This window comes from Protopterus annectens, chromosome 3.part1, assembly GCF_019279795.1.
Source record: "Protopterus annectens isolate FY-2018-M chromosome 3.part1, PAN1.0, whole genome shotgun sequence".
Lineage (NCBI taxonomy): Eukaryota > Metazoa > Chordata > Ceratodontiformes > Protopteridae > Protopterus > Protopterus annectens.
In genome coordinates this window covers 388,205,852-388,228,572 of record NC_056732.1, presented here as the reverse complement: position 1 = coordinate 388,228,572, position 22,721 = coordinate 388,205,852, and the positions used below count along the sequence as shown (strand labels likewise).

The following is a 22,721-nucleotide window of genomic DNA, read 5'->3' as shown; positions in this document are numbered from 1 at the left end:
AGTACATAATTTTGAATGTACTTAGCTGCTTATTGGTTAAACCCAGAGGTTCATTATTAATACTTTGGGGGCGTTCCACTTGTGGTTCTCATCTTTTTTTTAATTTTTTGTGGCTTTGGACTTTTTTCCTCTTTTGCATTCTCTGATGTAAAGTTCAATAGTGCAATTTTAGATAACTTTTAGTATGTCTGTTAAAATAATGATCTGATGTTGTTAATCTTCATTCATTCCTTACTGATGGGTGTTGGTTCCATCCTTGGAACCAAATTGTCTGTTATAACAAGCTCCCGCCAGCCAAAAAAAATCTTGAGCTAAGCTTTTACCCATAGTGCCCCTCTCTATATTACCTCAGATCTTGTTTGCCGCTTACTGAATCAAGACTTGTCAGGCCAGCTCTCAGCTAAGTAATTTAAAATTTTTCAGATTTTTTTCTCTTCTTAAACTTTTCTTGGTTTTTGTTTCGTATACCTAATTAACCTGTTGTTAATCACATTCTTTTTGCTTATCTGCGCGAGTGTCCCTCTCTCTTTCCTCCTTTTTACCAAGTTTGGTACTCTTTGTACCATTGCTAGTACAGGCCTTCCCTTACCTCTGAGGTAATTCCTAATACCATTCTTGGTATTCCCGTTTCTCCTTTCTCTACTGTAAAAAAAAAAAAATCCTTTTCTTCTCTGTTGTTGTGTGTTTCTGCGATTTGACCGTTTTTCTGGCTAAAATTGAGTATTTGGTCTTAATATGTCTGAAAAAAAGGGCACAACTGGTTTCAAGCACTGTGACCAGTGTGACAGGAAAATGCCTAATGTGGACAGCCATGTGTCCTGTTTACTGTCTTGGGGTGTCACACCTGCCTGTGAAACCCCCTTGTCAGATATGTAAAGGATTTAGCTCCCGCACTTTGGCAGAACGTAAAAATAAGCTTATGCTTAAAGGTCTCCGTAAATCTCCTTTCGCAAAGGCCATCTCAGAGACGGAGGGCTCATCCCCTCCAAAGAAGGAACACAAAAAGAGGAGTAAATCCTCACCCTCCTCTCCTCACATTGACAGAGCCGAAAGCTGAAATTTCTAAATTGGCACCATTTCCTCAGCACCGGAGCCTCAAACCCCTTCCACGGTGCCATCTTCAGTTCCGACACCTCAGCAGCCAGCTACAGTGCCATCCTCGGTACCCATGCCCAAAGCTCCGACTACGATGCCATCCTCGGTACCCATACCCTAAGCTCCAACTATGACACCAATTACGACAACAGTACCGACCTCCCTCTCTGCACCAAAAATAGTTATTCCAATTCCAGTCACTTCACCCCTACCTACACATCGGTGCCGAAAAGTGAAATAACCCCTTGAACCCGATATTCCCCTTCAGTGGATCCATTTTTTGGACAACAGTGCAGCCCATTTCCTAAAGCATTCTAACTCCCCATCAAGGATGTCCACCCGCTCCTCTAGGAGCCTTGCAGAACTGGACGTAGTGAGGCTAGTGGATCAGCTCCTGGCAGCCAGAGGAATTCCAGCACCTTCCAAATCCTCCCTCCCACCCAGAGCTGAGGATTTTTCTCCACGGATTCCTACATATCTTCCTCCTTCGACCTCCATGGAGGTATAGAAGCCTTCGACACCAACCCCGATTCCAGCTTTTAAGGTTACATTGGTAGACCTTACTATGACTCCAGAGTCTACCCTTTGGCTGTTGACTCACCAGGAGCCAGGCCAACCTCGAGATCGAGACTGGTCTGTCAGCATCATGATCCCTAGTATGGCGCCGTCTACTATGTTTCCAGTTGCTTTGACGGAACCAGGTCTACTCATGGCTCTTTCCCTGGGAGTGGGTTCATCGGAGCAGGGTGTGACCCCGGTGCTGGCATGGGAACCTCAAGACATCCTTCCACAAGGTACACACTCTGCAGAGTCCTCTTCAGATGGTCTTCTGAGGAGGTACCTCACAAGAGATTGTGCAAGAGGAAGCAGGTGGATTACCCTTAAAGAATCCCTCACCGAAGATACAGACTACGATGAAGGGGAAGGGTCACCACGGTTGCCCCCTGAGGATGTCTCCTTTGGAGACATATTGGAGATCCTGAAGCAGCAGGGAGAATGGAAGTCCACCACTCCTTCCTCGGAGGAATCTGTATTCTTGCAGGCTTTCTGTGCTCGGCCGTCTACTTCCTGGGTGACCCCACCTGCAGATGACCTGGTACAGCTTATCATGCGGCGTGCCTGGAAAGAGTCAAGATACCATTGAACCTATCCCCCGGAGACCAGACAAAATTCTTTCTCCTCCAGAGGACAACCCACACTGATCCAAGGCCTACCAGTAGATGCTATGGTTGTGGCAGCAGCCATTAAGAAAGAGCTCAGCAAGGAGAGCTATGCTGTCCATCCCCTAACAGGGAGTCTCGGGTGATAGACAGATTAGGGAAGCGGGTGTATTCTTCAGTGACCTTTGCCATTCACTCCTTGAACTCTCTGGCACACTTTACCCGGCTTCAGAAAGACCTAATCACAGAACTCTCAGAAACATTGGCAGGAGCAGTTTCTGATGAGGTACATGACAAAGTTGCATCACAGCTTGCCACCCTGGAATCTATCTCTAACTTGTCCATTTCTCACTCTACCAAAGGGGCATCTAGAGCAGTGGGTGTAGGCGTTGTCACGAGACATCACACCTGGATGCACCTATGTGATTTTGCGGATCCCATTAAGTCTTCCTTCCTTAATGCCCCCGTGGAGGCCTCATCTCTTTTTGGCCCTAAGGTAAAAGACACTTCAGCCAGGTGTGAAAAAGACTGTAAGACCTTGTCTGCCATAGGCGTATGTTTTTCCACCCCACAACGAACCTACTCTAGGAATCAGAGGAGTGGAAAGATGGGGTACAAGAAATCCCAGGGTCCTTTCCCCGACATACGTAGTAAGTTTTCCCCCAGGGGTAGAGGGGGGAACCTCAACTGGAAGATGCCCCTTCAGAGGCAGAGTAGGTCCACATAATCAGGGATCAAGAGATTCTTTCTCTTGTCAGCCCTATCAGCGCTTCAGATAAGCGGTCCAATTGCTTACCTCTGGAAGCAGTCAGGGGACAATTTTCTCTGCACCATCTTGCCTGGCGAATGATAACCACATATTTTTGGGTGCAGATGATAATTGCCAGAGGTTACCACAGGCCTCTCAGTCTTTACCCAAGGCAGATAAGGCATATTCCCAATGTTCCACCCAGTCAAAGGGTAGCAGCAGCTCAAGAAATTCAAAAGCTGCTTCTTAAAAGAGCCATCCAAACAGTCCCACCAGACCATATAGGATCCGGATTCTGCTCAAGGTTCTTTTTAGTGCCAAAAAAGACCGGGGACCAGAGGCCAATTCTGGACCTCAGCATCTAAACAGATTTGTCAAGCAAACAGAATTCCAGATGGTCACAGTTCAGTCTATACTACCTTTTCTGGAGAAAGACAATTGGATGTGCTCGATAAATCTTTAGGAAGCGTATTACCACTTAATAATGGACAAATGCTCCAGAAGATTTCTCCATTTCTGGCTGGGAGCCAATCACTACCAATTCTGAGCGCTGCCCTTTGGTCTCTCTACAGCCCCCAGAGTGTTCACCAAATGCATGGCAGTGATAACAGCTCACTTGAGACTACAAGGATTCTGGGTGTTTCCATATTTAGATGATTGGCTCCTTACCACCCCAACCAAGCATCTACTGATTTCAGCTATACATTACACCCTACAACTAGTGGAACACTTAGGGATAACAGTAAACAAAGACAAATGCAAGTTGACTCCTTCTCAAAGACTGGAATTCGTAGGGGTAAATTTCAGTCTTGCCTAGTCTCCCTCCCATTCCATAGGCTGGAAAGACTCTCGTCTCAACTCTGGGTGATATTCTGTCAGGACAAAGCTCCGGCTCGGGCAGTCCTCCAACTACTGGGGTCAGTGACAGCATAGATAACAATAGTTCCACTGGCAAGACTACACATGAGACTTCTACAGTGGCTTTTGCTAAGGCAGTGGTCCCCTTTGACTCATCCTATGTCCTTTCAAATCAGGATAACAAATCAGTGCAAACAAAATTTAATTTGGTGGATGAAGCCAGAGGAGCACCTATGGAGTTGCCCTTTCTCCCCCTCTTAGCCCAGAGCCATAGTGACCATGGATGCCTCCCTGACTGGGTGGGAGGGGCATTTCCAGGGAAAAGACAGTCCAAGGCACTTGGACACCCATGGAGGCCAACCTGCATATCAGTGTTCTAGAACTGAGGGCAGTGCTTCTAGCATTGCAAGCATTTCAACCTGTTCTCCCTTCAGGAACAATTGCCATGCAGTCTGGCAACATGTCAGTAGTCTGGTATATCAACAAACATGGGGGAACCATGTCCTACCCGTTGTGTAGAGAGGCCATGAGAATTTGGAAATGGGTGATGGCTTCCAATCACTTTCTGATAGCAACACACATTCCCGGGGATTCCAGCGTGATTGCAGACAAATTGAACAGATGCATTCTCCTGTCTCACGAGTGGTCCTTCAATCCTGTTGTAGCAGCAAAGATCTACAGTCGCTGGGGCCAGCCTTGCTGTGATCTGTTCGCATCCCCAGCAAATCACAAACGCAGCAGCTACTTTGCCTTAATTCCCCTGCAGGGGGAGTCCCTGATGGATGCTCTTGTGCACGATTGGCCTTTGGAACTTCGTTATGCTTACCCTCCCCTTCCTCTGATACCACAATTATTAAAGAAGGCTCTTCAGTTGAAAAGCAGAGTAATCCTGGTTGCACCCTACTGGCCCCGACAAGTTTGTTTTCCCTTTCTTTGGCCTTACTTAGTACATCAACCTTGGATTTTGGAACCAACTCTGGAATTGCTGTCGCACCCACAGGGATTGAAATATCCAAACATATTGAGCCTCAAGCTAACAGCTTTCTTCCTCCACTTCCAGTAATTGTCAAGCAAAGCAATTGATCCTCCCCTGTCCGCCACATTCTTCTGGCTTCCCATAAACCATCCACCAGGAAACTTTATCTAAGCAAGTGGAAAAGATTAATAATTTGAGAGTGAACCATTTTTCGGCTCCGCTTTCTATGATGTTAGATTATTTATCTAATCTCCTTCATTCAGGAGCTGCAGCTTCAACTGTTTAAGTACACTTGGCAGCAATCTCCAATTTCCATAATCGTTTCAAGGATTCTTTATTCTTCCTTGATTTCACACCACCTCTGTAAAACCTTTTTGAAAGGTGTTACACACATTAGGCCCACCTTCAAACAGCTGATCGAGCCCTGGAATTTGACATTAGTTCTACAGTCCTGACTCGTTCCCCACTTTGAATCTGCTGCTAATTGTAATCTGAAATTCTAGTCCTGGAAAACTTTGCTTTTGATGGCCATTATCTCAGCAAGACAAATTTCTAAGTTGCAAGCTTTATGCATAAAACGTCCTTACATAGTGTTCAATAAGGACAGAGTATCACTCTGGATTAATCCATCCTTTTTACCCAAAGTTATTTCTGACTTGACTATTAATCAAATGATTGATCTACCAGTTTTCTTTCCAAATTTTTCTAATAAAGGAAAATATTCAGTACATTTGCTTGACATGCATAAACAACTGCATTTTTATCTTGACAGAACTAAATCATTATGGAAATCTGACCACTTTTTTGTATCATTCTCAGGACCAAGATTGGGCTCCAGGAGGAGTGCTTCCTTTGGTTCAATGGTACTCAGGAATATCCTTCTATAGGGCCTCCTAGGAAACAAAGTAGCTAGGGACTCTGTCCTATCATTAAGGAATAAATGAAGATTAACAACATCAGATAAAGAAGTTATGTTCTTACCATAATGTTACATCTGTGGTGTTGATTTTCATTCATTCGTTACAACCCAGCCGCCATCCCCCTCTGAAAGACTCCTGGAGGTTCGGATATGGTCCTAGCCTATGACAGGCTGGTATGACCCTGACCTTGAGTAGCGTCTTGCCCTCACCAAGAATGATGCCACAGTATAAAGACAAAATGATCAGTTTCAACAATTGGTAAAGTATTGGTGTCATTCAAAGGGGATCCAGTGTCTGTCTGCCTGGGATGACATGCTCGACAAGCAACGTTGCTTCGCCAGGGACGGCTTGCACCTGTCACCCTTAGGCTTTCGTATACTGGCCAAGGCTCTTGCCACCCCTATAGTGCCTTTTTTAGGCAAGGCTCAAAGGACAAACCCACCTCCATAGACAACCCAAGGATAAAAAACTAAAGGTAATGCTACTCAATGCCAGAAGTCTAAACCTCAAGATGCACGCACTCGAGGCTGTCCTCAGTATGGAGAAAATCGATGTCTGTGCAGTAACAGAAACCTGGTTCAAGGCTCCTGAGAGCACCCCAGCACTACCAGGTTATAACTCATACCATGCGTTTCGGCCCCAAAACTCGGACCGAAGAACAAAAGGAGGGGGAGTATCTATATTCATCAAAGATACCTACACCTCCAGGTTAGTGGCACTGCACGAAGCATCGGAAACCATCCATGTGCAACTAACAGCGGGCAGAACTGCCTTTCAGTTTGTAGCCTGCTACAGAACACCCTTCCTATTACAGGAACCCCACTTGGCATTCCTGAGAACACTGGAGAATATGAAGGTCTCTCCAAACACTATGTTATTGGGTTACTTCAACTACCCAAGCATTGACTGGGAAAACTACTCAAGCCCAAACACCCTCACCCAATGGTTCCTTAAATTTATAAACTCTAACGCAATGGAACAACTGGTCACCACTCCCACAAGAGGGAACAACATATTGGACCTGGTCATCACCAACATGGGGACTCTATGTTCCACACCAGAGGTAAACCCCTCATTGGTAAGATCAGACCATAAACAAATTTCCCTGGACATCCATATCCCGTCCCCACCCCCAGCCAAGGAAATCACTGTAAAGAATTTCTCAAAAGCCAACTTTGCACTTCTCAAGACTGAGCTGGAATCCTTCAAAGCCCCTGGCCAGAGGATAATACAGCCCAATCCGCAGAATCCTTTACAAATGCATTCTATGAGCAACTGCAGGAATGCATGGATCGTGCTATTCCAAATAAAACCAAGACTCACTCCTCCAAAAACAGGAGACCGGTCTGGTGGACCCCGGCCATAAATAAGCCATACAACAGAAGGAGGAAGCTACTACATGACAGAGCAAAATCCCAACAAGGGAAGGCATCTCTGATCAGTATTAGCAAGAAACTTCGATCCCTCATAAAATCATCAAAGGCCAGCTTCAAAAGAAAAATTGCCCTAGACACTAAAGATAATCACAAGACCTTCTTTAGTTATGTCAGGAACATGGGCGGAAACTCCCAGATATGCTCTGAATTGTTGCATAACAGTACAAAATATACTGAACCTACAGACATAGCCAACATCCTTGCAGACAGATTCAGCTCAAACTTCTCCCCCCCTTCCCCCCCAAAGGAGCAAATGCCTATCCCAACTGAATGTAAAATCCCTGACATCGCAGATGCACAGGTGAAAGCTGCCCTCTCCAAAGCAAAAAACACAGCATCTATGGGACCGGACGGTGTCCCAGGCTGTGTCTTACATGAGCTCCAAGAAGAACTGAACCCTCACATTAAGTCACTGTTCAAACTTAGCCTTACTACAGGATATGTACCCAGAGAATGGCGTACAGCTACAGTGGTCCCACTCCACAAAGGTGGTGCCACAACGGACCCTGGAAACTATCACCCCATAAGCCTGACTAGTCTGGTCTGTAAAGCTATGGAGTGTATTATCATGGAACTCATAAACAAAGACATTGGGAGCCTCCAGACACTGGACCCTACCCAATTCGGCTTTGTTAAGGGCAGATCTTGCCTCTTAAACCTAGTTGATTTCTTTGAAACAGTTACCAAAGCCATAGATGAGGGTAAGGTAGTCCACACAGCCTACCTGGACCTCGCAAAAGCCTTTGACACAATACCCCACTCGGGCATCATAAATAAGCTTACCAGCTTAAATATCAACCCCTATATCACAGGATGGGTTGCAAACTGGCTCAGAGATAGAACCCACATGGTCAGAATCGCAGGTGCCATGTCCGAATCCAAACCAGTTACAAGTGGCGTCCCACAGGGCTCAGTCCTGGGACCTCTCTTGTTCGGTATATACTTCTCTGAGGTTCAGGCTAACACAGGGGGATTATGGCTGACAAAGTTCGCAGATGACTGCAAACTGGGGGCCATAATCGAATCTCCAGCTGACACAAGCATCCTCCAAAAGGGTCTCACAGAGACGGATGCTTGGTGCCAGAGCCACGGCCTCAAGCTAAATGCTAAAAAGTGCATAGTCATCCCCTTTGGGAAAAACAAGGTGCCCACAAATTACCACATAGGTGGTAATCCATTAAATCTGGAGAAAGTATTTAGAGATTTGGGGACCAACGTAGATAGTAATCTCTCCTTTGATAATCACGTTGCCAAAGTGGCTAGAAAGACCTATATAGCCCACCTTATCACGAAAGGGTTCACATCTAGATCAAGAGAGGTCATTGTGCCCCTCTACTCGTCACTCATCAGGCCCATAATTGAATACAATGCCCCTTTTGGGATGTACCTTACCAGACACCTGCAGCAACTGGAGAGACCCCAAAAGTACCTCACCAAGAGGATCATGGGCTACAAACAGATGTCCTATGCAACTCGACTAAAGAAACTCCAGCTCTACTCAGTTGCTTACCGCCTACTCAGAGGCAATCTATGCCTGATGTACAAAGCCATGTCAAACCCAGAATTAATGGACATGCTCCACCTCAAAAAATCCAAGTCCCTTAGAGCTACACGCTCCAGGGACCTAAACCTCAGCACAAAAATAAATAGGACATGCTGAAGGGACAGAGTCATTTCCCAGAGGCTCCCCTCACTCTGGAATAGAATCCCAATTCATGTTAGACATAGCCCCTCGCTGACCCTCTTCAAGCGAAATCTGGACGTGTGGATGGGAAATCGCAAATTCACCCCTGGGATCTCTTCTGTGTCCCTGCTAGACAGAGGCACAGTAAACTAATCTTAAAAGGGTACCTTCTGTGACCTACTTTACAGAGACACAGTAGGCTAATCTAATAGGGAGGCGGAAGCCAATACACTCTGACTAGGCTTATAAATGCCCTAGGGCAGATAGCCTAGTATCTACCTATGAACCTATAGGAAAGTTGCTCAGATAAAGCCTTTGCTTCCTTTCTTTCTTCCTTATGGGCAAACTCGATCTGAGGTAATGTAGATAGGGGCACTATGGGTAAAAGCTTAGCTCAAGAGTTTTTTTTGGCTGAAGCGTGCTTGTTATAAAGGCTGATTTGGTTCCGAGGACGGAACTGGCAACCATCAGTAATGAATGAATGAAGATCAACAACACAGATGGAACATTATGGTAAGAGCATAAGATGTTCTTCGTGTTTCACTGTTGCAGTCATCACACTTGGGTTATCTGCATGCAGGTAGCCCTCAGTCGGCCCGAATGCCAGAGACTTAGTATTTCTGTGTCGGTTGCTGTCACTTCAGGACTGCCGTCAGTTCGTCAGGGGTATAAAAACAGGCAGCCGACGCCATTACATCAGTCTTTCTTGCTGAGGAACCCGAAGAAGAAGCAGTTTGCATGAGTGCCAGTCGGCCACTACCTGAGTTTTTGTTTCCAAATTGAATCATTCTGAAGTCTTCTAAAGCTAAGTACCTCATTGGGGATCCTTTTTTCTTGCTCTAACCGATGTCAGAAAAAGTTAACAATTGTCTCACCTGTGGAAAGCAAATACCACACCGAGATTTCCATTCTTACTGCATCACCTATTTAGGCCCAGAGTACGACGTACCTCGTTGTTGGTTTTGGGCTTTGTTCAACGCCAGAAGTATTCATTTTCGGGCCCTTATTGTCGCTAAATATTTTTGCTGTCGATCTCCATATAGCAAAATGGCTTTGGTAAGCCATCCGACTACCGATCTTCCGAAAAAAACATAAGGATAAACATAGAGATGGACCGCACAGGTCTAAAACTGCCGACAACACTTCCGTTATGCTAGTCGCCAGTTTGCCGGTACTCAGTGAGGTGCTTTCGCAGCCTCTGCTGCCCGCTTCGATGAATTTGCAGGCAGCTACCGAGACCTGTTCAGAGTCCGGTATGCCGCAAGACTCTTCTTTGACTACGGAACCTGTGGATGTCTCTACCTTGGATGGGTCTGGAGCCGCTGTGCAGGCACCGGCGTCCGAGGAAGTTCTTCCCATTACTGATATTCGACACAAACCGACGACTTCTTTCGCAACTTCAGTTCTGTCTAAAACTACCGAGTTTCTAAGGCAAAGAGTATGAGCTACGCCTAAAAAAACAATGACCCAAACTCAAGCACCTGCTTCTTTGCCACAGTGTCAAATGCTTAAAATGGCAGAAGACCTAATTATGCTGATTAGGGGAAGCCAGCTTTCCCCTGCTAAAAGAAAAGGAGACCTGTCCCCAGCAGCCTTAACAGACCAAGAGTCCGATGACTCTGAGATTTCTGAATATGAAGACATGCCTTTATCTGGGAATGCCAGGATTATTTTCAGTCCAAAAAGAGACTTAGAGAATTTTTAGATTTGCCACAACATAGACCTTTAACAATCCCTCCAGTTTTGGATGTTGTGGATGATGTTTTTATGGAATTCAGTCTAACTCCTGATACTTTACCCCCCTTCTCCAAGAAAACCAGGCAGGTACTACAGAGTCCCTGAGTCTCACAAATTTCTTTTCAAAAATCCTACTGCTGACCCAGAGGTCATTTCCCAGGGGCCTAAAGATATAAAAGTAACTACAGCTATGAATCCCACCCCTTCGGACAGGGATTCCCGAGCTTTAGACAGATGGGTATACACCTCTGCAACTCTCGCCATTAGGGCATTGAATTGCCAGTTTCACATGCTGAAATACCAGCAACATATTATAGAACTTAAGCAAAAATTATCTACCTTTACAGACTGTGCAGAAAATAAAGAATTACAGGAGCTTATGAATTCTGCAAGCCAAGTCAGCAAGCATACCTTGCAATGTGGCTTTGATGCCCTAGAAGCATCTTGCAGGGCAGCAGTCACTGGCACTGGTTCTCTACTGAGAAGGCATGCTTGGCTTAAGGAGCAGACCTTGCCAGGCCATGTCAAATCAAATTTACTAGACGCTCCTTTGAACAAGGACAATCTGTTTGGCACCAAAGCAGAAGAGGTTCTAAAAAAGATGGAAGAAAAGGCTAAGTCTATGCAGACAGTCAAAGACTTTTTGTAAGTGCAGCTTCCAAGATTCAGTAGGCATTGCCCCTCAACATTGGTCGTTTCCAGCCCGCTCAAGGCCATCTCAAACTAGACCCAGGGGAAACAGACCCCCCCCCCCAGATTACAGTCTCAGGGTATGCAGAGATCTAAGCAGTGGAGTGCCTCCACTTCTAAAACAGGGAGTGTTAATACACCCCCTTATGGAAAGAATTCACAATGACTTCTCAACTCCACTCCTCACCTCTGCCCAATTGCACGTGCTCCTAACAGGAAAACTTGCCCATCATGCAAAAAACTGGACCTCCATCACCAAAGACCGATGAGTCCTCAACATTGTATCGCAGGGGTACAAATTTTACTTCTACTCACTGCCAACCCCAAAAGGGTTCCCAGACCTTCCTCCAAACCAGTGGGCAGAGGCAGAAAAACAAGTTCAATCCCTGCTCTCCATAAGGGCCATTCAACCTGTTCCTGCAAAACAGATAGATCAAGGGTTTTATTCCAGATTTTTCCTGGTACCCAGAAAAGAGGGCACTTGGCACCCAATCCTAGATCTCTCAATTCTAAACACCTTCCTGGTGGTACCAAAATTCAAAATGCTCACCCTTCAGCAGCTTCTTCCTATGCTGTCCAAAGATGTCTGGTTAGCCACCCTAGACCTAAAAGAAGCCTATCTACACATCCCTATCAGGGACTCATGCAGGAAATACCTACATTCCAGGGCAGGATCTATGCATTATCAGTTCTTTGCACTTCCCTTTGGCTTATCCACTGCTCCCAGAGTCTTCACAAAATGCCTGACTCCAGCCATTGCTTATTGCAGACAGAGGAAGATTCAAATGTACCCATACTTGGATGATTGCCTGATTCAGGCAGACAGGAAAAGCTGTTGCAGCATCTGACATTTGTAAAGAACCTTCTAACCTCCCTGGGGTACACTATCAATGAAAAGAAATCAAAACTAGTCCCCAGTCAAAAGATTGTATTCCTGGGAACAAGCTTGGACGCAGCATCCCAGATGGCATTCCTTATGCCAGAAAAACAAGCCTATCTGACAGGCTACTTCACTCAAATGGCCACCAGAACCTAGCTATCCGCAAGGAAAATCCTGCAAGCCCTAGGTTCATGGCCTCTTGCATTCTACTGATTCCGTATGCCAGACTGCATATGAGGAAACTTCAGTTGTACTTAAAATTCTTTGGTGCCAACATTCTCAGGACCTGGAAACCATCATACCTTGTCTAAGGACAGAGTTTCTTTGGTGGGCAGCAGCATACAACCACAACAAGGGAGTTCCCTTTACTCAACCCCACGCTGCCCAGACCCTAACCACAGATGCATCAGACTATGCCTGGGGGGCACATCTGGACGACAAGTGCATTCAGGGCCACTGGAGCCCAAGTCAAATTTATCTGCACATCAGCCAAAAAGAGATGCTAGCTCTTCAGCACACTCTGACAGCTTTCAGATCCCTACTCCCACCAGGACCCCAGCTAATAAAAAGACAACATCACAGTTATGTGGTACATCAACAAGCAGGGGGGAATCCACTCTGCAGGCTAGTTATGGCCCTGTGGAACACGGCCTTGGACAAGCATATTTATCTGCAAGCTCAATTCCTGCCAGGCAAACAAAACTCTCTGGCAGACGATTTAAACAGAAATCTCCTAGACCCACATGAGTGACAGTTAGACCCCAGCACCTTCAACCTTCTAACCCAGAAATGGGGACCCCAGAGGTGGACCTTTTTGCCTCCCCCTTCAATCACCAGCTCAGCAGATTCTGCACCAATACACCTCACAGCAGGGCCTGGATAGTGGATACCTTATCCTTCCAGTGGGTAAATCCCTCAATCTATGCATTTCCCCCTCTGCCTCTTCTCACAAGAATATTACTCAAGATAAGACAGAACAGATCAAGGGCAATCCTGATTGCCCCGGACTGGCCACGCCAGCACTGGTACCCACTACTGCACAGCCTGTCACCGGTGCCACCCTGGCACCTACTCCAGATCCCAACCCTACTCACTCAGCAGGAGGGACAGATCTTGCATCTGCAACTGCAAACCCTGAATCTTGCAGCCTGGCTTATTCCTTGAATTCTCTCCCAGTGGCCAGCCTAAGCAAGCAGGTGCTGGACATCATTCTCAAACCAGAAGACCCAGAACAAGGAAATCTTATGCTGTTAAGTGGAGAAGGTATTGTTCCTGGAGTCAGTCTAAAGGAGAGGGCACAGCACTACCCTCCATACCTCTAATCTTGGATTACCTACCAGATCTACTCAACAGAGGCCTATCCTTCTCCTCCATTAAGATCCATGCTTCTGCCATCTTGGCTCATTACAACACTGAGCCACCTCTCTTCTCTCACCCTCTCATCAAGCAGTTCCTGAGAGGGGCAAACAACTTAAAGCCACCAAGTAGAGCACCCACCCCTGCTTGGGACCTTAACTTTGTACTGGAAAAGCTCACGCTACCCCCCCCCCCCCTTTGAGCCTACAGCGTCAACAGAGTTAAAATTCCTCTCTTGGAAAACAACCTTGCTTCTGGCCATCACTTCAGCTAGAAGAGTATCTGAGCTACAAGCACTTATGGCTGTGGATCCCTTCATTATTTTTCATGTTGACAGTGTCTTAAATAGATGGAAGAAAAAGCTAAATCTATGCAAACTGTTAAATAATTCTTACAAGTGCAGCCACATAGATTCAGTAGGCATTGACCTTCTAAAAACTGGTCCTTTCCAGCCCCTTCCAGGCCTTCTCAGTCCAAACCCAAGGGAAACAGGCCACCCAGACTACAGTCTCAGGGTATGCAGAGACCTAAACAATGGAGTGCTCCCACCTCAAAAATAGGGAGTGCTAAGCCGCCCCTTTATGGAAAAAGCTCACAATGACTTTTCAATTATCCTTCCCAGCCCTGCCCAATTACTTGTGCCCCTAGGAGGAAAACTTGCACTTCATGCAAAAAACTGGATGTCCATTACTCAGGACCGATGGGTCCTAAACATTGTATCCCAGGGGTACAGATTCTACTTCCATTCACTGCCAACCCAAGCAGGTTTCCAGACCTTCCTCCAAACCAGTGGGCAGAGGCTCAAAAGCAAGTACTTTCCCTGCTCAATATCAGAGCTATTCAACCTGTTCCAGTAGAACAAAGGGGGCAGGTTTCTACTCTAGACTTTTCCTGGTAACCAGAAAAGAGGGCTCTTGGCGCCCAATCCTGGATCTATCAATTCTCAACACCTTTCTGGTGGTCCCAAAATTCAAGATGATTACCCTACAACAGCTGCTCCCTATGCTAGCCAAGGATGCCTGGTTAGTCACTCTAGACTTAAAAGAAGCTTATCTGCACATCCCCATAAGGGAGTCATGCAGAAAATATCTACGCTTCAGGGCAGGCTCTATGCCTATCAGTTTTCTACACTTCCCTTTGGCTTATCTACTGCGCCCAGAGTATTCACAAAGTGCCTGGCTCCAGCCATTGCATATTGCAGCAGAGAAATATCCAAATTTTCCCATACTTGGACGATTGCCTGATTCAAGCGGAAAGTCAGGAATTGCTACTTCATCATCTAGCATTTGTAAAAAGCCTTCTCATTTCATTGGGGTACACCATCAACGAAAATAAATAACTGGTGCCCAGTCAAAAGATTGTATTCCTGGGAGCAAGCTTGGACACATCTTCCCAGATGGCATTTCTCACTCCAGAAAAACAGGTCTATCTGACCAACTACTTCAAACAAATAGCCACCAGAACCCTGCTATCTGCAAGGTAAATAATGCAAGCCCTAGGGTTCATGGCCTCATGTATTCTGCTAATTCCATATGCAAGACTGCATATGAGGAAACTTCAATGGTACTTAAAAAGCCTTTGGTGCCAACATTCTCAGGACCTGGAAACAATAGTTCCAATCATACCTTGTCTAAGGGCAGAGTTCCTTTGGTGAGCAGAAGCATGCAACCACAAGGGGACTGCCTTTCACTCAACCCCTCGCCGCCCAAAACCTGACAACAGACGCATCAGACTATGCATGTGGGGCGCACATGGCAGGCAAATGCATTCAGGGCCACTGGAGCCCAGGCCAAATTCTCCTGCACATCAGTCAAAAAGAGATGCTATCTGTACAGAATGCTCTGACAGTCTTCAAATGCCTAATCCTTCCAGGACAGCTGCTGATAAAAACAGACAACACCACAGTTATGTGGTACATAAACAAGCAGGGGGGAACCCATTCCTACCCACTCTGCAGATTAGCCATGGCCCTGTGGAACACAGCCGTGAGCAACCAAGTGCATCTACAAGCTCAATTCCTGCCAGGCAAACAAAATTCACTGGCAGACGACTTAAGCATAAATCTAGACCCACATGAGTGGAAATTGGAGCCCAACACCTTCAACCTGCTAATCCAGAGGTGAGTGACACCGGAGGTGGCCTTCTTTGCCTTCCCCGAGAACCACCAGTTGAGCAAATTCTGCACCAGGAACCCTCACAGCAGGGCCTGGAAGGTGGATGCCCTATCCTTCCAATGGGAACACCTCTTAATTTATGCCTTTCCCCCTCTGCCCCTCCTCTCAAAGTACTATGCAAAATCAAACAGGACAGGCCAATGGCAATTCTTATTGCCCCAGACTGGCCACATCAGCACTGGTACCCACTCTTACGCAGTTTGACAACAGTGCCACCCTGGCACCTTCACCAGACTCCTACCCTGCTGTCTCAGCAGGAGGGACAGATTTTGCATCCACAGTTGCAAACCCTAAACCTTGCAGCCTGGCTTATCCCCTGAATACACCACCAGCAGCCCTCAGCAAACAGGTGCTGGATGTCATTCTTGAAGCCAGAAGGCCTAGTACTGGGAAATCCTATGCTGAAAAGTGGAAAAGATGTTGTTCTTGGGATCGGTCTCAAGGAAAGGACACAGCAGTGCCCTCCTTACCTGTAATCCTGGATTACTTAGCAGAACTGCTCCACAGAGACCTATCCTTCTCCTCCATTAAGATTCATGACTCTGCCATCTCAGCTCGTTATAATACTGAGCCACCTCTATTTTCTCACCCTCTCATCAAACAGTTCCTGAGAGGGGCTAAAAATTTAAAGCCCCATAGGAGAGCACCCACCCCTGCCTGGGACCTTAACTTTGTACTGGAAAAGCTCACGCTTCCCCCTTTCAACAGAGTTAAAATTCCTCTCTTGAAAAACAGCCTTGCTTTTAGCCATAACTTCAACAAGAAGATTGTCTGAGTTACTGGTGCTAATGGCTGTGGAACCCTTCATTATTTTCCATGCTGACAGGGTTTCCCTCAGGAGTAACCCATCCTTTATGCCTAAGGAGGTGTCCAGTGTGGCACTAAACCAATCCATCCATTTGCCAACCTTCTTCCCTAATCCTCAGAATAAAGAGGAAAGGATCCTGCACTCCTTGGATGTGCACAGACAGCTCAGGTTCTACCTTAACAGGACTAAACCTTTCAGAAAGTCTGACCAGCTGCTAGTCAGCTTTGCTACAGGGGCAGAGGCAAGGCCATTTCAAAACGAACAATTTCCAAATGGATAGCACACTGCATCCATTTCTGCTACAAGCACCATGGAAAACCTAGCCCACAGGGGATCAGACCACATTCCACTAGGGCTACTTCCACTTCTACAGCATTTCTCAGGGGAGACCTTACCAGGGACATTCTGGAAGCTGCAACCTGGAGTTCTGTACACACCTTCACCAAGTATTACCACTTACCTATTTTCTCTAAATCCAGAGCTGGATTTGCTACAGCAGTCTTACAAGGCCTGCTGGCCAGCCCTAACACCTCGTAACTGCCTCCACCCTTCCTCAGCTTTGGGAATCAACCCAAGTGTGATGACTGCAACAGTGAAACGTGAAGAACATAGTACAGTTGTGTACACTTACCATAAATGTAGATGTTCAAGTGTATTCACTGTTGCAGTCCTGGTTTCTCTCCGTCCAGCCCCCTGGTTTTCTCTATCCTTTCTACCTCTCCTCTCTTGGCCTTTTTACTGTTAGTGGTATTTACTTTTTACTGGAGGTGTTCCCCACCATATACTAGCTTCCTATTTGGGACTCCTGACATTTGGGGCAAGAAAAACTGATGTAATGGCATTGGCTGCCTGTTTTATACCCCTGACGACCTGACGTCATGGAGGAAGTGACCGCATCCGATGCAGAAATCCCAAGACTCTGGTATTCGGGCCAACTGAGGGCTACCTGCAGGCAGATAACCCAAGTGTGATGACTGCAACAGTGAATACACTCAAACATCTACATTTATGGTAAGTGTACACAACTGTACTTTTTTTTTTCAGTTAGATAAACCATAAGGCTTTGCTCCATTTTTGGAACTTAGAAAAAGACATTAAAAAACAAAACTTGAAGAAATTCATGACCAGCACATTACATGCCTGCTGTAAAAAGGTTTAGTTCACAGATTTGAAAATCCATGCATGATTTGAAATGTGTACCACAGCGGACTTGATCAAGTGAAAGGAAAATTCCTTCTGTAAACTAAAACATATTTTTTCATATCTTGGCATTCTGTGCCATACTTATGTATTACAATTATCCTAAGTATGCTTGTTATGTATTTTGATTTATCATGCCGCAACATAACCACAATGGGGACTGCACTGATTTTGTTTTCATCTGTTCATCTTCCCTCATTGCTTTTGTGGTCTTTAGACCTCTGTTAATGAGGCTTTTTCAGAATTATTTTGTTCCTCCCACGTAGTTCAAGTACAAGATGGTAATGGAGAAATTTATTGAGTAACAACAAAGAATGACTGTTGTCTGTTTTCCCTCTGGTGCCAGGGTAGATACAGATACATCTTTATTGCCTTTTTTAACTCTGCAGTCATCTCAGCTGTTCTTACTGTCCCTCATTTGGGTGCAGGTGGCAAGAAGGCTGGAGTCAAATCCACATGATATCACCATCAACAACTTTGACAGTGTCAGCTGTGGTTGCCATCCTAGGACCATAGCCTAAGAAGTCAACACTTTTTGCGGCCCTTTAAACCTTTATAGAATTCCATCTATCATTCAGTCCACCAAGGTTGGAGTCTCAATAGTGATGGTATTGTGTTATTTTTTCTGTTAACGTTAATTCATTGTACCCATTATTTTTTCTTGTAAACAAAATTCTGTAAACCATTATAAATATGTAGTTATCCATTTGTTGTATGTGTCTAACTATTTTTGTCTATTTCAGGTACCTGTACAGTCTTGGTTTGATGATATGACTGACACAGAACTGCTGGATTTAATTCCTTTCTTTGAAGGACTCAGTAAAGAGGATGACATTTATAGTATGCTTCAGAAACTCTGCAACAGGTAGCACTCAGGTTTTCCCTTAAACTCTCAGGCCGTTATTTTACTTCAGCGGCTGTAGGCTTTCTTACAATCTGTATGTCTTGCTTCTGTCTTTAAAAAATGAACAAAAATAAGTAAATTATTTTCTGAGAATGCAGTTTTCCTTGGACACAAAGCCACTTCTCTTCTTCCTCTGTGGGCATAACAAGTGATGCAGTTCTCCTTGGACACAAAGCACTTCTCTTCTTCCTCTATGGGCATAACAAATAATGATTATTAACATTCAGACAATTGTCCAGGAATTGCAAATGGCCAGATTAACTCAAAACAGACAGAAGGAACTGTTTCACACAATTTAGATATGAACATAATTTTCACAGGAAAAAAAAGTACTTTATCTACCAAAAACAAGCTATTTTTTGTTTTATGCTGCTATGCAGGCTGTTTTCCTGATATATAGTAGTTGAACTGTGATTTTTTTCCTACAGATTGAAGTGCCTTTTTTGAATGCTCTTGATTTTAAGGAAAAAAAGGTTATGTTTTGTACACAGCATATTTCCAGAGATCTTTAATCTTTTTAATGACTAAATGCTTTAAGAAGAAACACAGAAATTTGACAGCGATGTTATTTATGCTAAGAAATGAAAGTTACACTACGGACATTGGGTATTTGTGTATTATTCAGCAGTATATTTCCACTTAAATTCATGTCATGGAAATGAATTTTTGTATTTGCTCTTTTCTTAAAATGTTTAAACATTTCTGTAATCATGTATTTTTATTATAACTTAAACACACAAGTATTTGGGTTTGTTAAATATATTTACCTTCCACATCCAGCATAAATTAGTAGTCTGTGGTTATAATTTACAGGTTTTGTATGCATCATTAAAAAAATTAGAAAGCTTAGCACCTAGAAATGAAAATGGTGTTCATAAGTGCATAATTGCCCAGTGTCATTCATTGTATAATATAAGCTAATGGGTTTCTTTCTAAATAAACAGATTTCCAGTTTAAATCCTTGCCAAGTACGCTGACCTTGATGTGCGAAAGATTTTGTTTATTGATTAAATTTACAAAGGAGCTGTCATTAATTGTTGTTTGGCTAAAAATCCACAGACTTAATATACATGAATTGGAAGAATATTGTACAGAAGTCTTGTCTTATTAACAGAATGCAAAGTATATTGTAAGAGTCAAAACAGTGAAAACAAAACATTATAGAAACAGTATTTAAATATTTTACCTACCTCTTAATGGGGCAAGTTCTTTCCCCCCTTTGTTTTTACAACTTATGGCATGCTGTCTGCAGTTTGTTGACAATTGGCTTTTACACTGTTGTATGCCATTGTGCCTATGCCAAAAATATAAATATTATTGTAAACTGCAGATTAGGACATCATCTCACATGACAGTTTTCATAATCCACAAAGTTTAGCATTTCTGTTGTAAGACTGGCAACAGTTGGTTTAGTTTCAAAATTTTTAAACTGGTTTAAATTCCAGTACTTCTGTACTAGTGAATGGTTTAATACAGGAAACCATCATTATTGATGTCATCATAAGATTTATGCAGTGTGGTTGCATATTAATTTTATTGTTCAACCAAACCAGTTCTTAGATTTAGCTGAAGTGGATAAGCTTTCTGCACTCCTTGCAAGTGGGTTGCTGATGATAAGTACTGGTAAAGCAAAATGGAGCCATCTAACAAAACTTAGTTTTCAGCATTTCTTTATATTTTTTACTCATAGTTTGCTAAGTTAAAGTACTTATGAACCAATAGCAGTTGTTTTAAGAACATGTAAAATTATTGCCTCTCTTTTATGGAAACACTAAGACAAATCGTTATTAAGAAAATGGTAATGTCTAGATCATTACTTAAAAATATAGCTTTTTGAGTGCTTGTGCAATAAACACATTTACTTATGTTCTTCTTTTAGCTGGATGTAAAACAAGCTGTACAAGTCTGTCAGTATTTGGCTGCACTAATAACCTTTTTGAAAAATAAGAAAAAACTTTTTTGTCATTTACCAAAATGGTGTATTCTAAATTAGTTTTCTAGTATTATTATTAACTATTTTATTAAGTACATTAAAAAACATACTAAGAAAGAGGCATTTTATTTACTGTTGCATTGCTCTGTTTTATTATGTTTTCCAATGCCTAGACATTACCATTTTGAAAGCTAAAGATGATTTTACAAAATATATATTTGTAGAAAGAATTCACTGGCCATATCTCCAGTTATTTGGAGTTTTACAAACAGTGTTTAATTGAACCAGCTGCCTTAATTTGAATGTTTCTGGATGAATGTTGATATAAAATTGTCTTCATCATGCAGTTTAACAGGTTTTAAAAGATAACTGACATTCTGTTTCTTAGTGATTAACTACAAGATGTTTTAAATAGACGTGATCTAGTAATGTATGGTAATGTTATGGTGCTGGGACACTGTGTTTGACTTTGGGCATACATTGGTCTGTCAGTGTAAATATTTTGGACTGCAACTACTGTATGCTTTCTTGGGCGACCTAGAGGTTCTAGATTTTTCACAGCCTTAAGATTTAAAATAAAGATAAATGTTAAGAGTCTGATTAGATGGTTTATAGGTATGGCTGTATTTTTGAAGTCAAGAAGGCAGAAATTTTCAGTGCCTGGTTGCACTGTCATTAGTTTGTAACTCTAGTAGGCATTTTACTATGTTTAAATTGATACAGTGTGCCTGAGTTGTTCTTAAGTATAACGTAAGACAAAATCATGATAATCATTGGACCCAGGATGAAGGGGGATTTTCTCATATAGTCTCAGGAAATCAAGAAAAAAAAGATACAGCAGGCGGCAGAAGTTTTTTGTACAGACATTATTTACATGAAAGTTGCTATGGATTAACATTCTTCAGTTACAGTATTATTTGCTGAAATTTATGTGGAAATGCTGAAAAATTGATCCTACTAGTAGTTGTGTCATCTTTACTTTCCATTTAATTATAGTTTTGGTTACCCGCTTGTGTTATAATGTGCACATAATGGCTGTTTTTTATTTTTTCTTGAACTCTACGTGCAGTGTCAAAATTTGCTACTGGGCTTTCATAACATAATATGGCCAGAATGACTTTCTTGGGGTGGTGGCTGGCTGTTAATTCTGAATCTCTGAAGCCCTTCAGGGAAATGTGTATTATGCTTCTTAGTTTAAACTATGTTCCTGTTAAAAACAGGCCATATTTTTGTACAAGGGCCTTGTTTCTCCTATAACATTACCTTCCAGTTTTTATGACCATGAAAAGATGTTTTGGAAGTAGGAACAATATTGCATACTTACCAGATTGTTTTATAAAAATATATAGACGTTATTATACTTTTTAACTTAAAAAAGGATGGCATGAAAACTGATCAGTGTGGAAAATGGTACAAAGCTTCCTAATTTTTATGGTTTCAAGAATCAGTCTGTGGTTTGCACTGGGTAAAGAACATTTTCATGGAAGTTGCCGTTTATATACTCAGGTTTGGGAGTTTAATCATTTTATGATGCAGCATGAAGCATGTCATCAGAGTAGCAAATGAATATTGAACTGCAAAATGACTTATTTTTGAGGCACTAAATGAATCCTGACAAAACCTAATCATTCTGAAAGGACACTGAATCTAAAATATGAACATTTGTCTTTATACTTTCTAACCCAATAAATCACTAAACTCATTAAATGCACAGCCCTGCTGTAAACTGACTTTTGTAATCCTGTTTCCTAGGGTGCTTTGTTGTAAACTTTGTAACTAAATGAAAAAATGCTTGAAATTCTAGAAGTAAACTATGCAAACTAAGCTCATGATTTTGTGTTTAAAATTTTTTTTGTTGGGGGAAAAACTTGATGTATGTGGCGAGAGCACAAAAACATGCATTATACGAAGTTGTTCCTCAGTTTTTTCACACATGTATATTTTATGGATTGCAAAATATCTGAACAGAACAACAACAAATAACAGTCATAGAAATAGTTCTTCATTTATGTTAGTAAGCATTATCTTTCAGAGTAGATATTTTGCATCTTCTGTGAATTAGAAACAGTATGAACCAACATATTGCTTCATGCTGTGTTATTAACTTAATTTTGAACCATCACGTATGTCTCCAGAAAGTGATAACATATAGAAACATACAG

The 22,721-nt window shown here is 43.2% G+C and overlaps 1 protein-coding gene across 3 annotated transcripts in view; it reads left to right on the top strand.

The window, feature by feature from the left end:
* The window catches only part of CTDSPL (CTD small phosphatase like), a 1,248,266-nt gene extending 1,225,883 nt beyond the window's left edge, over positions 1-22,383 (top strand). For 2 of the 3 annotated variants that reach the window (XM_044066860.1, XM_044066861.1), the window contains one exon: positions 18,466-22,383. In XM_044066860.1, the coding sequence (XP_043922795.1) occupies positions 18,466-18,591 (126 nt within the window). In that variant the 3' untranslated portion in view covers positions 18,592-22,383. Of the gene's footprint in view, positions 1-18,150; positions 18,331-18,465 lie in introns of all 3 variants that reach the window. The other variant, XR_006364219.1, reaches the window with a different exon arrangement.
* Positions 22,384-22,721: the final 338 nt, after the last annotated feature.